This window comes from Microcaecilia unicolor, chromosome 3 (genome assembly GCF_901765095.1).
Source record: "Microcaecilia unicolor chromosome 3, aMicUni1.1, whole genome shotgun sequence".
Classification (NCBI taxonomy): Eukaryota; Metazoa; Chordata; class Amphibia; order Gymnophiona; family Siphonopidae; genus Microcaecilia; species Microcaecilia unicolor.
The window spans coordinates 135,550,905-135,574,591 of NC_044033.1; the positions used below are offsets into that span (position 1 = coordinate 135,550,905).

Here is a 23,687-nt window from a genome sequence, read left to right on the forward strand (position 1 = left end):
CATGGCCATTTCAGGGGGGGGAGGCCCTTACCGCCACTCATTGAGTGGGCAGTAGGGGCTCCTGCGCTAACCCAGCGGTAACTGAGCAGTGTGCGGCACTGCCCAATTACCACCGTGTACACTCTGGCGCTACAAAAATAAATATATTTTGTAGCGCTAGATATGATGGCGTGCTAGGGGTGGGAAATACCGCCAGGCTGCTGCGGTAGCCTGGCGGTACTTCCTGTTTAGTGAGTGGTAAGCCAGTGTTGGGCTTACTGCCGCTCAGTAAAAGGGGCCCTTAGTTTGCTGTTTGAAGGAAGGTTACAAATGCAGAGAGTTCTCTTTTTCAAGTTGCAGGCTTGGAATTACTTCAAGCAATGGAGAGGGGAGGGGTAGGTGAGCTGAACAGAATAGGTATTTGTAAGACAAAAGGAAAGCAGTTAACAGGGGAGTGTTAATTTCACAGACAGTGCTGATGAGGGTTTGAGTTTCTAGAAGGAAAGTTGAACATTCTCTGATAGATATAAGAACTGCTTATTCTATTTATATTTTGTACTTTTATATCTTGAAACAAGGTAAAATAGTTTTAAAGTCCATTATCTGATATCTAGCAGGTACAGAGACATCGATCTAAAGACTGTATTTCACTTTTCTGAGATTATTTGGAAGTTTAATTGAGGGGGAGCTTCAACGGGTTATTAGAAATTTAAAGATAATATAGGTTAAAGATATGAACTTTAACTCACAGAATTGCAGTTATGGTTTCATCATTATGCAGTTCCTGAATATTGATGTTTGATGATCCAATTGGTGCAGATGTAAATCACTGGAGGCATTTTCATTTGTTGTTGTTGTAGATCCAGCTCATCACAGGAAAGAGAGAGGTTTCTTGCTTGTAAAGTGTGGGGAGACAATTTTTTTTTTTATCCAGTCAACACAATGAAATTAAACTAAGTGAGGGAAAGAAAACTCAAAATAAACTCAGGGTCAGTAACCCGACATATAATGAGCAGAGTATGTAAGCATTTGAGCAGTAAGTAAACAAATAGTGTGTTATTTAGCCTGAAATGTGGGAGCCCAATGTGAACACAGACCTGGTGTCTAGTGCATGACTTATATTTCTGTATATCTATTCCTCTGCCCTTTTTATTAGATTTTTCTGATTAGGTTTTCTTATCAGGTTCTTTTACTGTGCACGTGGAGGGGCATAATGAAGCGGGGTGCACAAGTTTTCCTGAGTCCCAGCGAAGGGGCGGGGAAACCCGTATTATCGAAACAAGATGAGCGGCCATCTTTTGTTTCGATAATAGAGTCGGGGATGCCCAAATCTCAATATTTAGGTCGACCTTAAAGATGGTCATCCCTAGAGATGGTCATCTCCAATTTTCGGCGATAATGGAAACCGAGGACGCCCATCTCAGAAACAACCAAATCCAAGCAATTTGGTCATGGGAGGAGCCAGCATTCATAGTGCATTGGTCCCCCTGACATGCCAAGACACCAACTGGGCACCCTAGGGGGCACTGCAGTGGACTTCAGAAAAAGCTCCCAGGTACATAGCTCCCTTACCTTGTGTGCTGAGCCCCCCCCCCCCCCCCAAAACCCACTTCCCACAACTGTACACCACTACCTTAGCCCTTAGGGATGAAGGGGGGGGGGGAACCTAGATGTGGGTACAGTGGGTTTGTGGTGGGTTTTGGAGGGCTCACATTTACCACCACAAGTTTAACAGGTAGAGGGGGATGGACCTGGGTCCACCTGCCTGAAGTGCACTGCAGTACCCACTAAAACTGCTCCAGGGACCTGCATACTGCTGTCATGGAGCTGGGTATGATATTTGAGGCTGGCATAGAGGCTGGAAAAAATATTAATCTTTTTGTAAGGTGGGAGGGGGTTAGTGACCACTGGGGGAGTAGGGGGAGGTCATCCCTGATTCCCTCCGGTGGTCATCTGGTCATTTAGGGCACATTTTTGTGGCTTGGTCGTAAAAAAAAAAAGGACCAAGTAAAGTCGGCCAAGTGTTCATCAGGGACGCCCTTCTTTTTTCCATTATTGGCCGAGGACGGCCATGTGTTAAGCACGCCCCAGTCCCGCCTTCGCTATGCTTCCGACATGCCCCCGTGAACTTTGGTCATCCCCGCGATGGAAAGCAGTTGAGGATGCCCAAAATCGGCTTTCAATTATGCCGATTTGGGCGACCCTGGGAGAAGGACGCACATCTCCCGATTTGTGTCGAAAGATGGGTGCCCTTCTCTTTCGAAAATAAGCCTAATAGTATTTGCACTTTTATTTGTATCTGACATTCTATTTATTCACTTTTAATTTTTTATTTATCTATTTCACCTCTTCTTATTTTTCTATACAGGTGTCCGTCTTTACTTGTTCCTGTCTTTAGCTTTTGTTTTTCAATATGGTTTTTATGTTTTATTGTTTGGCGTTGTACACATTTATTTATATATTTATTCACATATGTATTTTCCCCCAGATTCAATATATTGCGCCAAGATTTCCACGTGGAAATCAAAGCATATTCTATAACAATGCATTTAACCTAGTTTAACAGGCCAATCAGCACTGATAATTGACAATTAACAAGCAATTATTGACAGTAATTGGCATTAATTAGAATTCATGTACAGAACAGTCTAAGGGTCCTCTTAACTAAGCTGCACTGTAGGCACGCTGGCATTTTTAGAGTGCACTAATGCTAAAGATACCCATAGAAATGAATGGTTGTCTCTAGCATTTAGCACATGCTAAAAACGCTAGTGCACCTTTATAAATGGAGCCCTAACTGTATTATATAATGTGCTGCACGTAAATTCTAAGTTGCATAGTTGAAAAGTGAGTGTGGCCATGGGCGTGGAATGGGTGGGCCGTGGGCGTTTCTAATATCTATGCGCTTGGTTATAGAATACACCCAGTCTGCACGTAATTTAAGTGTCAGCATTTACACCAGGTTTTACTTGTAACTGCCCACAATTAAATTTAGTCGTGCGGACTGGCGCACAGCATATTCTATATACCGCATAGAAATTTAGGCTTCTTCTATAAAGTATGTCTAAATTAAGGCGTACTTTATAGAATACGCATAGGTAAAATTCATTTTGGCGCCAAATGTTTAGACATGATATATAGAACCTAGTCCTTTATGTTTGTTAAGGACTCCTGACAAAGGCATAGACCAAAACACTGACCATGTAGAGGCCATGCTTCAGTGAATGTTTGTCTGTTACTTTGACTGTGCTGATTCCGAGAGAACATATATAATAAAGACATCAGCTTTCTTGACTCATCGCCTTGGTCATTCCCATTCCTTGGCTTGCTTGTGCTGACTTTTGTGGGATTGTTTGTCTTTCTTTTTTTTGGACTTCCTTGGGTAAAATTTAAAACCTGGAGGGAATGACCAGAATGGGTATTAAACTATAAAAGTGAGCAAGCCATGTAATATGACATCTGTAAAGTGGTGCTGGTGACATAAATGTACCTTGGATAATTGAAAAGCAGACATATAATTAAATAAGTGAGCCAATTGTCTTAAAGTGTAATGGAAGATGAGTGGATGTGCAGTGTAACATCCATAGTATGTATGTGACAGCTTGAAAATATATAGCTTAAATCACCATAATAAATCAACTAATTGAAGGAACTCGCAATTGGATAAACACTTTAATGTATTGTAGTGTTGCAGAAAAAATGTCTAATGTGTATAACATAAATCTCCAGAAAAAATGTCAATTACATAAAGATAGCCATAAACAAAGGACAAAACTAATAACTTGTACTGTGCAATAAGTGCAGTCAAGGTGCCAAATAAAGTAATTTAGTGGTTTATAAAAGAAGAGCTATTACCTTCTAATGGACTCTAAACATAATGGGGCTCTTTTACTAAAGGGTTGCCATGTGGCAACCTGTAACTTCCACCAGCCCAATGCGGCCACAGGCAGTAGTTCCACCTCCAGCACACGCCATTTCCAGTGTTGCTGGATTTAAAAAAAAAATATATATATACCACAGAGTGTTACCACCAGGCTAGTGCGGAAGCCCTTGGCAGTAAGTGCTCCCCCCCCTTCCACTGCATGACCATGCTGACTCCTAAGGTGGATCCTAGCATCAGGTAACTATGATTTGGATTATTCTTCCCAATGTGCATCACTTTGCATTTGTCCACGTTAAACGTCATCTGCCATTTGGATACTCAGTTTTCCAAATTCCTATGGTTTTCCTCCAATTTTTGACAGTCCACACATGTTTTGACAACTTTGAATATTTGATCACCTCACTTGTCATTCCGATTTTTAGATTATTTATAAATATGTTAAATAGCACCAGTCCTAGTACAGATCCCTACAGAACTCCACTATTCACCCTCCTTCATTGTGAAAAATGGCCATTTAAATCTACCCTTTGTAGTCTGTCCAATAACCAGTTCCTAATCCAGAGTAGAACATTGCCTCCTATCCCATGGGTTTTTAATTTTTTCAGGAGTCTCTGATGAGGAACTTTGTCAAAAGCTTGCTGAAAATGTAGATACACTACATCAACCATTAGCACATGTTCATTCACACCTTCAAAGAAATTAAGGAAATTGGTGAGGCAAGACTTTCCTTGGTTGTGCCATTTCTACCCTTAATGATTTGAACTTAAAAAAATAAGAGAGCTTTTATGTATATCACCTATTAACAGACACCTCAGGCAGTCAGTAACACCAAAACATGGCTCCATGTCGAATCTCTGTGGTGAAAATAAACTCTCTTTTGACCTATTCTTGTGTGTTGGAAGACTAATCTTTAATCCTACTCATTACCTGGATAATGTCACTAAATATCTGAGGATGGTCCTGATCAGTGCTGCTTGTCCAGGTAGCAGTAGCTGCTGTTTGGATAAGTAGTTTTGAATATTGTGCCATTTGTGTTTATAATAAAAACGTACTATTGTTTGGAACTTGGGCCCAGTCAACTTTGTGCAAAGAGCCTTACCACTGGCCTAGAAACATGACTGCATGCTAGATAAAATAGCTCCAATTCATGAAAAGACTGATTGCTAAATAAAATAGCTCCAATTCATGAAAAGAAAATTAAAAAGTTAGGTAACAAATGGTATACTTCAGGCTTATTAAAATTAAAGCATAATTGCAGGTTGTTAGAAAGAATATGGAGAAGGGAGAAATCGAATTTAAATAAATCTAATTGGAGGAAGGTAATAAATATTTATAAGAAAGCTATTATTCATCCTAAGAAAGATTATTACTCTACTATTATAACTAGAGACACTTCCAAAGTGAGTAAACTTTTTCAGACAGTAATCTGATTTATACATTAAGTATTTCTGAGAAATCTGGAGAAGAATTACCCATTGCCAATCAATTAGCCCATTATATTCAAATGAAAATTAAAACTCTTGTGAGTTATTACATGGTCATAATAAGAATGTAAGTAGATCTTGTTATGTTTATTCTTCTAATGTAGGCTGACCAGTTGATCACTATTGGAGCACCTTTTTTAGGGTTTGATTGGATGAGTTAAATATTTTTATGCTTGAAGTTTGCAAATTCGTGCTGTAATCTTCATAACAGTCCTACATACTTAATGAAATTGGCACCTAGAATATTTAAGGTTGTTTTACTTCACTGGATCAAAGATTGTTTTGCTTCTGGTATTTTTCCTAAAGACTTTCCTGAGAGAGTTCTCATGCCCATTTTAAAAGATCCTTCAGGTTCTAAGTGTGGTACATCCAATTATGGACCTGTGGCTTCAATTCCCTATTTTGTTAAAATAAGGGAGGCCTTGGAGACAAAACAATTGGTGACTTATTTGGACCATTGTGGGCTGTTGCATGTGTTGCAATCAGGATTTCGTGCTGATCACAGTACAGAAACGTTGCTGGTTAAACTTCGGAATCATATTTGACATGTTATGCGTAAAGGCCTAGGAGCTCTTATCATGCAACTAGATTTTTCTAGTACATTTGATTTGGTTGATCAAGAAGTCCTACTTTTGATGATTGTGGTGCAACTGGCAGAGTTTTTTCATGGTTCAGAGGATTCTTGAATTTTAGATCCTATCAAGTTAAGCTGCAAGGTTTGTTATCTGAGAGTTGGTCCTTACCCTCAGGTGTGACTTAGAGGCCTCCCCTGTCACCAGTATTCTTCAATGTACGTATGTCTTCATCATCAAAAGGAAGGTTATGCTAGTTATATCTATGGAGATGATATGGTTATAACAGATTTAAAAGATATATATAGTACTATTTCTCATTGTATCTTGACTATTGCAAATTGGATGGCCTCTCATTATCTCAAATTAAACAGAGGGGGGCAAAGCAGAATCAAATTACAGAGCTTAATTTTACTGTTGATGGAGAATCCTATTCATTAGATCTCTCAATTAAAATGCTGAATATTGTGTTGGATGATAAATTATCTATGGATGATCAGGTTAATTCCCTTGTAAGTAGCTCTTTTTATGTCATGAGAAAACTGAGAAGTATTTGGAAATATCTACCAGAAGATCTGTTTAGATTAGTGGCACAATAATTGATTCTTAGTAAAATAGGTTATTGTAGTAATATGTACCTGGGTTTGTCGAAGCACTTGTTCAGAAAAATTCAAACCATTGAAAATGTGATTGTGTGCCTAATTTTTTCTCTTAAGAAATCAGATAGAATTACACCATATTTTACTAAGCTGCATTGGCTTCCTATTGAAACTAGGATATTATTTAAATTAGGATGTCTATTATTCAAAATTGTAAGTGGCTCAGTTCCTCAATATCTGATTTCTCTTTGTATTTTATTCAAATGTAGGACAATATTATAATACTCGTAGCCTGTTTTCATTTTCTTTTCCTAGCCCTCGGGGAATTACCTCTTCAAAATTGTTTACTTGTTTATTCGCATATCAGGATGCTGGCCTTTGGAATTCTCTGCCATTCAATTTGAGGCATATTTAGTTATGATACTTTTAAGAAGAGATTGAAGATGTTATTGTTTTCTAAGTATATAATTAAGAAGTAATATGTTTCAGTTATTTTAGCATACATATGTTCGTGTGAATTACTTTAGTGCCCGTGATATTATTACTTATGGCAATTTTGTATCAACATTGTTACATCCTAGACTTGTTGTGAACTTAAACTACAGTGAATATTCCAAATGTCAGCAAAGATTTTCAATATATAATTGTTTAAAAAATCATCTTTATTGTTCTTTGCCAGTTTTGCACAAGCAATTGAAAGTGTATGGTCAAGTCAAAGAATTAAGAAAGACTGAAAAAATAATAATTTGTTGGGAATTACTGAAACTTTGATTGTCACGTGGAGGGGCATTTTCGAATGGGGTCGACCATCTCTAAGGGCGTCCAACTATAAGGACGGTGCCGCAAAGGGGCGGGGCAACGCGTATTATCGAAACAAGATGGACGTCCATCTTTTGTTTCGATAATACGGTCGGGGACGCCCAAATCTTGACATTTAGGTCGACCCCAGAGATGGTCATCCTCGTTTTTCGGCAATAATGGAAACCAAAGACATGTACCACAAAAACGTCCAAATCCAAGCCCTTTGGTCATGGGAGGAACCAGCATTTGTAGTGCACTGGTCCCCCTCACATGCCAGGACACCAACAGGGCACCCTAGGGGCACTGCAGTGGACTTCACAAATTGCTCTCAGGTGCATAGCTCCCTTACCTTGGGTGCTGAGCCCCCCAACCCCCCCCCCCCCCCCCCCGAGGTCCTCCTGCGTGAAGTACAGTGGGGGAAATAAGTATTTGATCCCTTGCTGATTTTGTAAGTTTGCCCACTGACAAAGACATGAGCAGCCCATAATTGAAGGGTAGGTTATTGGTAACAGTGAGAGATAGCACATCACAAATTAAATCCGGAAAATCACATTGTGGAAAGTATATGAATTTATTTGCATTCTGCAGAGGGAAATAAGTATTTGATCCCCCACCAACCAGTAAGAGATCTGGCCCCTACAGACCAGGTAGATGCTCCAAATCAACTCGTTACCTGCATGACAGACAGCTGTCGGCAATGGTCACCTGTATGAAAGACACCTGTCCACAGACTCAGTGAATCAGTCAGACTCTAACCTCTACAAAATGGCCAAGAGCAAGGAGCTGTCTAAGGATGTCAGGGACAAGATCATACACCTGCACAAGGCTGGAATGGGCTACAAAACCATCAGTAAGACGCTGGGCGAGAAGGAGACAACTGTTGGTGCCATAGTAAGAAAATGGAAGAAGTACAAAATGACTGTCAATCGACAAAGATCTGGGGCTCCACGCAAAATCTCACCTCGTGGGGTATCCTTGATCATGAGGAAGGTTAGAAATCAGCCTACAACTACAAGGGGGGAACTTGTCAATGATCTCAAGGCAGCTGGGACCACTGTCACTACGAAAACCATTGGTAACACATTACGACATAACGGATTGCAATCCTGCAGTGCCCGCAAGGTCCCCCTGCTCCGGAAGGCACATGTGACGGCCCGTCTGAAGTTTGCCAGTGAACACCTGGATGATGCCGAGAGTGATTGGGAGAAGGTGCTGTGGTCAGATGAGACAAAAATTGAGCTCTTTGGCATGAACTCAACTCGCTGTGTTTGGAGGAAGAGAAATGCTGCCTATGACCCAAAGAACACCGTCCCCACTGTCAAGCATGGAGGTGGAAATGTTATGTTTTGGGGGTGTTTCTCTGCTAAGGGCACAGGACTACTTCACCGCATCAATGGGAGAATGGATGGGGCCATGTACCGTACAATTCTGAGTGACAACCTCCTTCCCTCCGCCAGGGCCTTAAAAATGGGTCGTGGCAGGGTCTTCCAGCACGACAATGACCCAAAACATACAGCCAAGGCAACAAAGGAGTGGCTCAGGAAGAAGCACATTAGGGTCATGGAGTGGCCTAGCCAGTCACCAGACCTTAATCCCATTGAAAACTTATGGAGGGAGCTGAAGCTGCGAGTTGCCAAGCGACAGCCCAGAACTCTTAATGATTTAGAGATGATCTGCAAAGAGGAGTGGACCAAAATTCCTCCTGACATGTGTGCAAACCTCATCATCAACTACAGAAGACGTCTGACCGCTGTGCTTGCCAACAAGGGTTTTGCCACCAAGTATTAGGTCTTGTTTGCCAGAGGGATTAAATACTTATTTCCCTCTGCAGAATGCAAATAAATTCATATACTTTCCACAATGTGATTTTCCGGATTTAATTTGTGATGTGCTATCTCTCACTGTTACCAATAACCTACCCTTCAATTATGGGCTGCTCATGTCTTTGTCAGTGGGCAAACTTACAAAATCAGCAAGGGATCAAATACTTATTTCCCCCACTGTACACTGCACCCACTACAACTGCTCCTGGGACCTGTATACTGGTGTGATGGACCTGAGTATGGCATTTGTGTGTGGAGAAGTGGCCTAGTGGTTAGGGTGGTGGACTTTGGTCCTGGGGAACTGAGGAAGTGAGTTCAATTCCTGGCACAGGCAGCTCCTTGTGACTCTGGGCAAGTCACTTAACCCTCCATTGCCTGCCGCATTGAGCCTGCCATGAGTGGGAAAGCGTGGGGTACAAATGTAGCAAAAATAAATAAAAAAAAATTTGAGGCTGGCAAAAAAGTATTTTTAAACTTGTTTTTTATGGTGAGAGGGGGGTTAGTGACCACTGGGGGAGCAAGGGGAGGTCATCCCTGATTCCTTCCGGTAGTCATCTGGTCAGTTGGGACACCTTTTTGAGGCTTGGTCGTGAAAAAAAATGGACCAAGTAAAGTCGGCCAAGTGCTCGTCAGGGACGCCCTTCTTTTTTCTATTATCGGCCGAGGACGACCATCTCCTAATCACGCCCCAGTCCAACCTCTGCTACCCTGCTGACACGCAGTCGAGGGTGTCAAAAAATCGGCTTTCAATTATGCCGATTTGGACGACCTTGCAAGAAGGACGCCCATCTCCTGATTTGTGTTGAAAGATGGGCGTCCTTCTCTTTCGAAAATAAGCGTGATAGTAAATCAGAACTGTTTATTTACAAAGGTGAAACCAAAAATTGTCAAGCACAGCTTCTGAAGACAATTTTCAAATCCATTTATGTGGGGAAATACAAGATATCAAATTACTCTGATTTCAGTATTGTGCAGGAACTTATCTTAAATGTATATACGGCTGAACTTCTTCATAGGACACTTGCTATACTTGCAATATTCAGCCAGTGTCAGTTAGTGGTTTTAAAGCCATGGATCATCTTGGGCTGAATCTAATCCAGATATTCAATGCCAGGGCTATGACTGGACATCTGCATGGATATCCGGGTCAGCCATCAACCTGGATTTTATGGGGGTGTCAGCCATTATTCAGTGCCAGTACCTGCATAGCTAAGCAGGAAAAAATAGGACTGACTTTTGTACAGTCCTTTTTACCTCATTAGCTATGCAACCACTGGCACTGAATGTGGTCAGTGCCCACATAACCGCTGACTGCGCGCTGATTCTGCCCACAGAGCACCCTGGCACTAATTGCACAGTGCTATGACACTGTATGGTTTAAGTTCTGATGAATTTCCAGGGACAGGGCAAGAGCCTCTCCTACCTGCTTAATCCCTGTTGAATATCTACCCCCTTTGAAAATTACCCCTATACTATTTATATTCTCTATCACTGAACCTGCCCATTATAAAACTGAATATCTAATGAAATGGTCATGTAAAAAAAAAGAGTTAAAGTTTTAAAATATATTTTTTCTTTCTTTTCACTTTTTAGCCTGGCTGTGTAAATACCACAGAAGTTGATATAAAAAAGTCATCAAGAATGAGAAATCCTCATAAAACAAGGAAGGTAAGTTTTATTGGATATCAGCAGAGTTAGAGGGCTAACTACATTATACTAGAGTCCTCAAGGAACTGACCAAACTACCCCCACCACCCAACCAGCGAAATGCCAGTGGACTAAAGGGATACCTATTTGATCCCAGATGATAAGAGAGATCTTCTGAACTGCAAGTCATGAGTTAAGATCCATTCTTGATAATGAAGTTCCATAACTATCAACTTACCAATATTTGCCAGTTTTGCATCCTTGTTGAGACTTGTTTAGAAATCACCTTTTTCTCTTCCATTGCATATTTAAAATCTTGTACCATTTTTAGAGCAAAAGTAGCATACCATTTATTTTTGACCATATCTCATTTCAGGAGGCACACTATACTCGTTCATGTTTCATTCAAAGGGGCCGATATTCAGACTCCAGGAGGTAGCCGTGCTGCCTCCCATGGTCAGCGCTGAGCCTGGATATTCAATGCCAGGCTGTTTCTGGTGCCCGGCATTGAATATCTGTTAGTACTATGTAACCTGTCATTAAAATTGTCTGTAGTAACTGAAGATTGGAGGGTGGCCAATGTGATGCCGATTTTTAAAAAGGATTCTAGGATGATCCGGGAAATTATAGACTGGTAAGCCTGACGTTGGTGTCGGGCAAAATAGTGTAAACTATTATAAAGAATAAAATTATAGAACACGTAGACAAACATGGCTTAATGGGACAGAGCCAGCATGGGTTCAGCCGAGGGAAGTCTTGCCTCACCAATTTGCTTCAGTTCTTTGAAGACATGAATAAACATGTGCATAAAGGTGAGCCAGTTGATGTAGTGTGTCTAGATTTTCAGAAAGCTTTTGATAAAGTTCCTCATGAGAAAATTAAGAGTCTTGGGACAGGAGGCAAGGTTCTGGTGTGGATTAGGAATTGGTTATTGGACAGAAAACAGAGGGTAGGGTTAATGGTCATTTCTCTCAATGGAGGAGAGTAAACAGTGGAGTGTTGCAGGGATGGCGAGTGAGGTGATCAGATTTGCAGATGATACAAAACTATTCAAGGTTGTTAAAACACGTGGGGACTGTGAAATATTGCAGGAGGACCTTAGGAAATTGGAAGACTGGGCATCCAAATGGCAGATGAAATTTAATGTGGACAAATGCAAGGTGATGTACATTGGAAAGAATAATCTGAATCATAGTTACCTGATGCTAGGCTCCACCTTGGGGGTCAGCGCTGAAGAAAAAGATCTGGGTGTCATTGTAGATAGTACGCTCACGTCTTCTGCTCAGTGTTCAGTGGCAGCCAGAAAAGCAAACAGAATGCTAGGAATTATTAGGAAAGGGACGGTGAATAAGACTGAAAATACTATAATGCCTTTGTATTGCTCCATGGTGCGTCCTCACCTTGAGTATTGCGTTCAGTTCTGGTCACCGTATCCCAAAAAAGATATAGCGGAATTAGAAAAAGTTCGAAGAAGTGCAACTAAAATGATAAAGGGGATGGACTCCTCTTGTATGAGGAAAGGCTAAAGAGGTTAGGGTTTTTCAGCTTCGAAAAGAGATGGCTGAGGGGAGAAATGATTAAGGTCTACAAATCGTGAGGGGTGTAGAATGAGTAGAAGAAGATCTATTTTTTACTTGTTCCAAAAATACAAAGACTAGGGGACACTCGAGGAAGTTACATGGAAATACTTTTAAAACAAATAGGAGGAAATATTTTTTCTCTCAATGAATAGTTAAGCTCTGGAACTCTTTCCAGAGGTTGTGGTAACAGCAGTTAGCATATTAGGGTTAGCATATCTGGGTTAGCATATCCTGGAGGAAAAGTCCATAGTCTGCTATTGAGACAGACATGGGAAGCAACTGCCCTGTCCTGGGATTTGTAGTATGGAGTGTTGCCATGATTTGGGTTTCTGCCAGGTACTTGTGACTGGATTGGCCACTGTTTGGAAAACAGGATACTGGGCTAGATGGACCATTGGTCTGACCCAGTATGGCTACTCTTATGTTCTTATTTTTGGCTGGTTCTCAAATTAACCAGCCAAGCCAATTCAGCGCTGGCCAGTTAAGTTGGAAATGGACAAAGATAGGTCTGCCAATTTAGCTAGCAATATGTGAAAATTAATGGATAGCCGGTTATGTTGCCCGGTATAACCAGCTACCTGCTAGGTGCTAACCAGCTATATTCAGCGGGAGACAGCCAGCAATCTCCTGCTGAATATCGCCATATAGCCAGCTAAGTACCATTTAAACAACCAGGTGTCATTCCTGGCCAGTTAAATGGTTTTGAATATCGGAGGGATAGTTTATGTATCAGTTTGATGCTTTCATAGGGGTCAGATTAGAAAAAGAGTAGCTCCTAGGCTTAACAAATGTATGTAAATACAAAAAAAAAGTTATTTCTATCAAGCCTAGGGGGGTCTTTTACTAAAGCTTAGCTCGAGTTATCTGCAGCAGGGCCTATAGGAATAAAATGGGCCCTGCTGCAGATAACTCGAGCTAAGCTTTAGTAAAAGACCCCCCTAGAGTTTCTATAACACTAGTACATGTAGCACACCTTAGTGAACAGGGCCCTAAGTATTTAATTACATCTGTTCCTAACTCAAGTTTTACTGGTCTAACATTATATGATGTATTTTACTTTCTGTTAATATATTTTGAACATGTTGATTCTTTTCTAATTATTATGTAAGCCACATTGAACCTGAGTTCTACACGGGCTAATGTGGGATATAAATGTCATAAATAAAATAAAATAATAGGAAAATAAATAAATAGAGCATGAGAGACACATTAAGAAAAAAAGAGACTTCAATGGTAATATTTATGTTAACTTTCATGTGAATTACCAATATGTAATTTTGATAATATTAGGGCTTTAAATACCACCTGGGGCTTGTGACAATATGACAAATACTGGAATGGAATACTGTCATAGGCCAGAGAGAACTTTAAAATGTAATATTGGTGGTTCTAAAATAGGGCAGTCTTGTCTCAAAGCCAGCAACCAGTTCCCCATCATGGTGCTTAGAAGTAATATAATGATGATGGTTATTCTTTAATTTAGATAAAGTGTTTAATTTAATTCCAGTTTTTATATTCCATGGAGGGGTATAATCGAACGAAAACGTCTATCTCCATGGGCGTTTATCTCCGAGAACGGGTCCGTGAAGGGGCGGACCGAACTATATTTTTGAAAAAAAATAGACGTCCATGTTTTATTCGACAATTTGTGAGCTGGGTGTTTTTGCTTTTCAGCGATAATGGAAAATGAAAGCGCCCGGCTCAAAAACGAATAAATCCAAGGCATTTGTTCGTGGGAGGGGCCAGGATTCATAGTGCACTGGTCCCCCTCACATGCCAGGACACCAACCGGGCACCCTAGGGGGCACTTTTACAAAAACAAAAAAAAAAGGTAAAAGAGCTCCCAGGTGCATAGCACCCTTCCCTTGTGTGTTGAGCCCCCCAAATCCCCCTCAAAACCCACTGCCCACAACACTACACCATTACTATAGCCCTAAGGGGTGAAGGGGGGCACCTACATGTGGGTACAGTGGGTTTGGGGGGGGTTGGACGACTAAGCATTAAGCAGCACAATTGTAACAGGTGGGGGGGGGATGGGCCTGGGTCCACCTGCCTGAAGTCCACTGCACCCCCTAACAACTGCTCCAGGGACCTGCATACTGCTGCCAGGGAGGTGGGTATGAGATTTGAGGGTGAAAATAAAAAGTTGTGAAACATCATTTTTTGTGGTGGGAGGGGGTTAGTGACCACTGGGGGAGTCAGGGGAGGTCATCCCCGATTCCCTCTGGTGGTAATCTGGTCATTTAGGGCACTTTTTGGGGCCTTATTCGTGAAAAAACAGGGTCCAGGAAGAGTGCCCTAAATTCTAGCTACAAACGCATACTTTTTTTCCATTATCGACGAAAGGCGCCCATCTCTGTTCGGGTGATAACCATGCCCCAGTCCCGCCTTCACCACGCCTCCAACACGCCCCCGTCAACTTTGTACGCTTCCGCGATGGAGTGCAGTTGAAAACGTCCAAGTTTGGCTTTCGATTATACCGTGTTATTCATTTTTGTGAGATAAACGTCCATCTCCCGATTTAGGTCGGAACTTGGGCGTTTTTCTCGTTCGATTATAAGCAGGATAGTGTCCCTATAAGCTCAGAGTGGCTAACAATGGAAGGTATAATATAATATAAAATTATATGCAATTTAAAAGAAAGCATACAATTTCTAATAAAGAAAAGTTGTGTATTGGAATAATGACAAGAGTAATACATCAAAATAAGGACAGAATCATATAAGCAATGGGGTTTATATGGCAAGCTCCTCACAGCCACAGACCCCCCTCCCGCCGAAGTCTGGCTACGCCCCTGAATCACACACTCTCTCTCTCTGACACACAGTCTTTCTCTCTCACACATACTCTCTCCTAATAGTTCCCTTTAAAACATAATTGCCATTAGAGGACAACCTTGCTAGCGCCCGTTTCATTTCGTTCAGAAATGGGCCTGTTTTACTAGTTAGTAATACAAAAACCAGAACTACCTGACACAGGCCATATTTCGCCCACGCAATGGATGCATCAGGGGCTATGAGATGTGCACCAAACTCATTGGTTATGCAACAGAACTCCAGTAGATGGCACCGTTCTCACATGGAAATAACAATGAAACACTATTCAATAGGTAACGTAACTGCATATATGTCCAGTCAGCCACTCTGTAGAAGATGGAAGCGTTCACTCAGAAATGCAGCAGTATCTGTTCTTACACTATGGATTCAATAATATATTATATGGATGGAGGTTAGAAGGAGTAGAGGCTCCAAGCTTTGGGATCTTTGGTTTTGGGCGAATCAATGGATGCTTCCAGTTAGTGGGGGGAATTGACCGTATTTAAGGCTAGTAATAATCATAATGGTAAGAAATGGGAGCAGAGTATGAGAGAATTGCTTAATATAATCAAAAGCTGCTGCCCTGGGTATTTGCTTAGTCTTGTCTAATGATTGGGCCAGCCCTGCCTGTCTAGGTTTTATAGAAAGGAGAAATAAGTACATATTTATTTTTAGAATATTTTAAAATTTTGTTCTATTCATAATAATTTTGCAATTATACAAAGCATTACCTTAAGGTAATAAAAAGGAAGCATAACATACACAAACATAATAAATTCATATTCTTTAGAATCTGATATCAATTAAAGAATTCTTTTAGAATTTTTTTGTTGTTCTGGTAAAGTGATTATTTAGATTATTCATTGTGGGAACATTATCACTTTTGTTTTCTTATAAAAATGCATACATAAAACAGAACCTTACAAATATAGATTAAAAATGTAATACAGTTCTTTCTGTGCTTGTACATAGTCAGTCTACGGATTACAAAATGATATTCGAAGTCACAGTCCAACCCATATACCAGTGACAGAATCTAAACCACCAACAGAAGATGAATTACACCAACAGGTCTGAAAAACTTTGAAATCAATATTTACAATGTTTTGTATCAAAAAAAGTTGTTGAAGGTCATGGATTAAAATCTAAAAATTGTAAGATAAATTTCTGTTGTGAGATTCTATATACAGTATGGTATCTTTGGGATAATAGTCAAAACTGGCTGCATTGGTGCAAACTGTATGGATAGTTATAACTCTGAAGTCTGCACCAACAATCAGAGAAAATGTGCATGTAAGATTTTGCTTTGAATAATGCCCTTCTGCAAAATTGCACAGAGACTTTTCTGTGCTTAATTTTCCCACTAAGAAAAACATATGTAGTTTTTGATTATCAAATCTATGGTGTGTTTCTGGTCTTTGCCCACACTCTACCCTAGGAAACACTTCTGCTCTCCACAGGTAAATGTATGCATGCTATCAAAATGAATACACTTACCTGATAACAGGTTGAGCAGTAATCAAAGCCTCAATATCCATAGATAAAATGCCATTTTACCTATGGAAAACACTGTTGTTTATTGCCTCATGTGGGGGTAATTTTATAAAGTCATTTTCATGCATACATTGCAATATATACACATGAATAAAGTCTCTTATAACATTACTTCATGTGTAATGGTAAGTTCATTATTGTTGTAGGCATGTTCTGAGGTGGAATTTAGGCAGAGTGTGCATTGTATATATGTATATTTACATCTGTTTTGGGGTTGGTATAAATATACATGGGTCTGTTTTACCAGTGATTTTCTGCATACTTTGTGTAAATATTTTATAAAGATGCATAGGTGCATTTATAAAATAGCCTGCAAATAGGTGCTTTTTTTTTTACCTTAATGGCAACAGTATACAGTGGTGTTTTAAGTTTGCTGGATTTGCTAGGGAAACTCATGGAGTGATTTTGTTGAATTCACAGGGAATCCAAACAAGACAACCACTAGAAAATTGAGAGAAAGAGAGAGAGAGAGAGAGATTCCCCTCCAACACCTTAAATAGGTTCGGAGTGAATTACAGTATAAAAAAAAAAGTCAACCGGACTGGGAGCTTACAATATCAAGAAAAATTACAATACAGTAACTTCACAATATCTAATTAGAAAGTATATACCTTCTAAATAAGTTTGTCATCAACATTTTACAAAAAATTAAGTAATTTAATTGTTTTTTTCACCAAAGTAGGTAGGAAGTTCCAAATTTGAGATGACTGGTAAGAGAATAAGGCTGTAAAATATTTCTTAAAAAGGAATCCTTTAAAAGAAGGGGCAGATATATTTGGGCTATTGTGAGTATCATACTTTGAAGAACATGTATTAATTAGGGGAAACATATAACTTGGTGCCATACCTACCAGGATCTTATAAACTAGACAGCAAAGCTTATTAAAAAAAAAAAAAACTTGCTTCTTTCGGCAACCAATGGAGCCTTTCATCTTAGTTTGATATATTCAAATATATAAAAGCCAAATAACATTGTATTTCAAGGCTGAAAGAAGCCCTTAGTGTTTCAAGAATAAGTTTTATTTGAGCTGAACAAAATTGTAGAGTAATGGGTTTTCAAAGATAAAAATTTTAAACCTGAAATCAGACATCAGGTTTTCCTACAATTAATGGTACTTTAAAATTGAAGACCACCATCAAGTAAGTTTAAGCTTTTAACCTGGTTAAAGATAAGATTTGAGTTTTCTTCAGTCCCCATACTACTTCTAGCTACACCAAGCATGAAGGAAAAACAGTCATAAGAATGCAAACAATACAGCATAATAGACCATAGGTTATTCAGTAACTGACCTATTATCCAAATACCTTATTTCATTAAACCAGTTAACTATTTTTTGAATGACTTCCTAAGATCAGATACATTTAGCTAAGCAATTAGTATCTAACACCTTATTTGGGTAACACCAGGATGAGAGGTAGTCTACACAGGCACACCCTCCATTTACTTGAGAGATCATAGAGACTAATACCACAATTAGCATGACTCATCATCTGGAGGAGCTACTGACATGAAGGAGAATGATTATACATGAAGGAGGTTCCCAAACTTTCTGGCTCTCTTGAAGGACTTGTGCACATAGGAGTGACAACAATCTTAGGTGCCACTGGAACACCTTAAAACTGAGAGGCCCCTGTGGTCTCATTAGAGCTCAATTGTCATCTGGTGGAGCTGCTTACATGAGGGATAGTGTGGACTCCTTTCTGGAGGTTTCCAAACTTTCTGGTGTGATTGGGGGACTTATGTGCACAGGAATGACGCATCTCTTAGGCACCACCAGAATACCTTAAAAGCAGCCCCTGTGGTTTTATTGGAGCCTGATAGTCATATGGAGGGGCTGCTGACATGAGGGAGAGTGAGGACAATTTTCTGGAGGTTCCCAAACTTTCTGGCTTGCTTGAAGGACTTGTGTGCACAGAAGTGAGGTCAATCTTAGTTGCCACCAGAATGCCTTAAAACTGAGTGGCCCCTGTGGTACATGGCCACAGGTGCATGGCTGCAGAGCATGGCCAAAGGGGCATGCGATGCCCCTGGGGAGCATCTTGGAGCTAGTTCTAATTTTTAACATCATGGAGGAAAAAAACAGAAGGCTCAGTCCAAGGCAGTGGTTACTGTGAGAATGTGTGATGTCTAACTCCTTTTTATCCTCATGGTGGTAGTCCAGTAGATAAAGGAGGTGCATCTGCTGATGGTTTGATGTCGATATTATCTACAGGTATTCCTATGCCTAAGCTAGTTTCTCTTATTGGTTTTGAGGGAATGCCCACCCCCAAACCAGGACAAGCATTACCTTGCATGATATTTGAGCTGTGGTCACCAGGACTGATTAAATCTCAGGTTCAACAGCTGTGTACCTTTACTCAGGAAACTGTTGAAAAACTAGAGGATATGGATAACAAGTTTGCCTCAGTGGATAAGAGACTCCAAGTGATGGAGCATCAGATTTCTACTCTTCAGGCTTCAGGAGTTTCAACGATTAAAGTTAGCCCAACTTTGCAGTATGCAGTGGAGAGGCTAGAAAACTCACTATGCTCTAAAAATCTGAGTGCTGAAGTTGCCTCAAACATAATTGCTTTCATCTGAGATTTTGTTGAATAAAAAATTTAAGGAGGTGCTAATAATTTCATCATCTTAAGAAATAGTAATTGCTTAGTCTTATATTTCTCAATGCTTCTGTGTGGAGAATCCTAATGAGAGTGACCTTGACTCTTTAGATGGGGCTAGTTTAGATTTGACTAATTTCCTTGAAATCTGTAATGATGATATTAAAACTAGGACATCCTTCTTTGTTATGCTGTCTACAGAAAAGCATAAACTTATAGTTCTCAGAGTTTACTTTAAAAATAAAGATTCCTTATGTTGTGGTCAAAGAATTCAAATCTTTCCCAATGTGGCTAGGTCCACTCAATTGAGAAGGAAACAATTTATTGAATTACAGTTCATACACTTGTTTTGGGAGCCACTTTCTTTTTATGGTTCCTATGTAAGTGTTTGATTGGCTGGCAAGGGAAGAGTTATATCACCCTTGATCTCACACAGTTAGAGATGTTTCACGATAATAATAAAATTTCCTATGTAAATTCCATGGCAGGGGTTATATATATTCTCTTTTATTGAGTACTCCTGTCTGAGAGGGTTTATAAAACACTGCCCCTCACCCTTAAGAGAAGTCCCTCTCTAACTAACCTGGGCCACCTTAAGAGCACTGATATTACCCTTGGAGTAAGTAAGGCAGGAGGGGCAGAGTCAGTACCATGGAGTTTAAAAGACAGGGCCAGGCTAAGGGTAAGAGGGCTGAATTTTCAGCTGCAAAATCATATAACGAATAAAAGCATAAGAGATCATCATAAAAAAAGAGGTGGGGTCTCTGGAAGAAGCCATAGCGAAACGGGTCCCTGTTGGGAGTCAACAGCATTTTACAAGAAAAATTACTTGACGATCATTTGAAGCTATTTATGAGCAGGGCTTCTGAAAGCTAAGTAACAATTTTATTGAACACAGTTGTTGAAAGAAAGCTATTGTGAAATAAAGTATATGTATAAAAAAAATTTGTCTATTCAACAACAGTGAACAGGAAGTTTTTTAGACCAATGATGACTTGTTTGTCCAATCACATATACAGGAAACTATAAGTTCCAAGAGTGTGGTTTATGGTCTAAATGAGATCTTTTCTTCATAATTTTTAATTATCAAAATATTGAGAAAAATAAGAGACTTTATTCTAAACCCATTATTAAGATATCATACAGTGTTTATTGAGTTATTTTCAGGGCCACCCTATAAACGTGTGGTGACAGTGATGGGATTCTGAGCTTATTCTGCCTGAGGAAGCGGATCTGTGACCACCGTGGTGCTGGGCCTATTAAACAGCACTACACTTGGACATCGGGCCAAAGGGGTTAGCCCCTGTCCTAGTTAGGGGGGGACATATAGCTGGTGCTGGACAGACAGGCTTTTATTTTTGGTTTACTGGTGTACTACATGGTCTGGCCATTAACAGCAAAACATAGAGAGGCTACTCCAAGCCTTGGTGGAGTTTATGCAGGCGCATCTTGAACAGCAGCAACAGCTACAATAGCAACAACAGGTAAGCAGCAAGGGCTGCAGAAGCTCATAGAGCTACAACAGAGCTCGCAGGCCCCTTTGGTTTCTGTATTAAAGAAAATGGTGCCTGAAGATGGCCCAGACTATTTTGTGACCACCTTTGAGAGACCTGCCTGCTTTGCTGGTTGGCCAGAGGCATCATGGACACCATACCTGGGGAATTTATTGACCGGTAGCAGCTAGATTGCATTCCAGGATGTTAATCTTGCGGAGATGGCCACTTATGCAGAGATAAAAGCAGCCATCTTGGAGAGGGCGGGCTGCTCCCCAGAGGCATGTTGGCAATGGTTCTGGAAGGGTTTCCTGCAAGCCAAAAAAAACCCCTGAAGTTTCTTTCTACCATCTCAAGGAGGTCGCCTGGAGATGGCTGCAACCGGAGGGGAAAACAGGCCTTGAGATCACAAGAGTCATCATCCTGGAGCAGTTCCTAGAAGGACTACCACTACCTATGAAATAGTGGGTGTGCAGTACCCCAAACTGACCCCAGAGAGTGCATTAGAAGCAGCCAAAGCCTTCTACCAGGCATAGCCAGTCAGAATCTAATAAAGAGAAGAAGTGACTTTGAAGTCCTGGAAGGAAAAGAGAGGTAACTGGACAGGACAACCCGAGGGATCAGAAATCACACTCTGGCCCGGGTTTCTAAGGAAGGTGTGGGAGCAATGGAAACCCTCATCCCCACGAATATATCATGGCCCTTTACCTTAGTTACAGGAACCATACTCCCTCACCTGTTTCAGGTGTGGGGGGAAGAGGCCATATAGCAGAAGACTGCCAAGATATAAAGGAATATGCTATGGATGTGAGTTTGATAGCCACTCGTGACTGCAATTTTGTAGAAGCTGCCCCTCCAGGAAATAGAAATTGTATACTACAAGTGGAGTTAGAAGGACACCCATATCAAGCACTAGTGGACTCTGGCAGTGTCACGACTCATGTCCGGAGAAAGATCCTCAACCGAGGGTGGGTGAACTCATTAAGCAGCTGGGAGGGGCCCAATTCATTTTGACCCTGGACCTGACCATGGGATATTGGCGGGTACCTCTCACCCCTACCACCAAGGAGAAGACAGCCTTTTCAATACTCCAGGGTTTGTTCCAATTAACGATGCTCCCGTTTGGCCTTCATGCAGCCCCAGCTACCTTCTAGTGTCTTGTGAATTGCCTACTTAGACCCCATGGCAGCTACGCAGCTGCCTATTTAGATGACATTGTCATCTACAATAAATATTGAAGGAGTCATCTTATCCGAGTAGAAGCATTACTGGATAGTCTGCAGACAGCTAGTTTAACAGCAAATCCCAAAAAGTGTTTCTTGGGAGGACAAGAAGTCCAATATCTGGGTACTCAGTTGGAAAGGGACAAATGAGACCCCAGATCTGGACGTAGAAGCAATCACCTGAGTGCCAGCACCTCAGCCGAAGCAAGTATGAGCCTTCCTCGTGATCATGGGGTATTACTGCAAGTTTATTCACATATTTGCTGAGAAAGCGGAACCACTAACCCCCCTCTTGCAGAAATAAGAGAAACGGTTGCATCTGAGGTTCCAGGCCAGTGAGGTAACAGGTCCCATGGCTCAGGTGAATAAAAGTATTTTCACCTTTATATATCTTGTTTGGCTGAGTTATTTCAGAGCCACCCCATAACCCTCACCTGGGGTCTCACATCCTAGTATAGGTCCTATTGTATGGTAAGATTGAATTCCATTTTGTTTTCTTTAAACTATTTTCTTTTTTGTTGTTTAATGCCAATTCAGCTTCCGTAATGTGGGCTACGCGACCCATGATTATATGATAGTATATTTGATTCTGTTTGTGTTGTAATTACCTATGTGAGGTGCATTTTCTGTGCATATTATGACTATGCATATTTTTAATTCTCCAATAATAATTAAAAAAAAAAAAAACTAACAACATTCTCTATATTGGGCTAGTCTTCTTGGTCAAACCAAGTTCTGGTGGTTACAACAATCTGTGGTGGTTCCACGACTGACTATGAACCAAATTCTGGAGGATGCAAAGCTTCTGGATGTCTTGTGCCTCTGGCTGGCATATTCATTTGTAATATGTCAGGGTTATGGAGTACTTGTTTGGTAGTATTTGAGGGTGCTCCTACCTTAGTAGAGCAATCCAGGTCTTTCACCACAATTGGGGACTCACAACTCAGTTAAATATATCTGGACATTTGTCTCCATACTTACCCATCCTCCATCTTGACCAAGAACAAGCAATATAGTAGTTATTTGGTAACCTCTGCCTTCCTCCAGTCACTGTCCTCATCAATTTTGACCCAGACACTCTGTCCTTCTTTTAGGACTTGCCTTGCTGAGGGCCCTCCTATTGTAATAATAGGCCTAATTATCCTCAGCTACCTCTAAATGATGGCAAATCGTCTATGATGATAGGTAAAAGAGTCTAGGTCCATCAACCAAACATGGTTTGAGCTGGAGGTTCTACTAATGCATCATACGTTGTATTCCTCCAATCCGGTAGACATAAGAATGGATTGACTTGGGCAATTTGCTTTGCTGTTCAGTTCGCATTTTCTGCTTCCCCATTCAACTGAGGGTATTATCTGGGGGATGACATCATATGTTGAAACTCATAGAGTTGCGCAAATTCTGAAAACTGTCTGAAGTTGAACTGAGAGTTGTCTCTAAACACCTCTTCTGGAATACCGTGATATACAAAATGCCTTTTAAGGCAATGTATAATATCTTTGCACTTGTTGCTATCCTGGTGGTCAGTTTCAAAGCAATTGTTCTACTATTCCACGCTACAATGTACTCAAATTCCTAGAATTGAAATATGTTGATTCCTTCCTTTTTGTAAATACAAAAAGGACAAAAATC

General features: G+C 40.5%; 1 protein-coding gene across 2 annotated transcripts in view; it reads left to right on the plus strand.

Moving 5' to 3' along the window:
* The window catches only part of RGS7 (regulator of G protein signaling 7), a 557,085-nt gene that overhangs the window by 476,568 nt on the left and 56,830 nt on the right, over positions 1–23,687 (plus strand). For both annotated transcript variants that reach the window (XM_030196383.1, XM_030196384.1), the window contains 2 exons: positions 10,735–10,809; positions 16,157–16,255. In XM_030196383.1, coding sequence (XP_030052243.1) covers positions 10,735–10,809; positions 16,157–16,255 — 174 coding nt within the window. The remainder of the gene's footprint in view (positions 1–10,734; positions 10,810–16,156; positions 16,256–23,687) is intronic.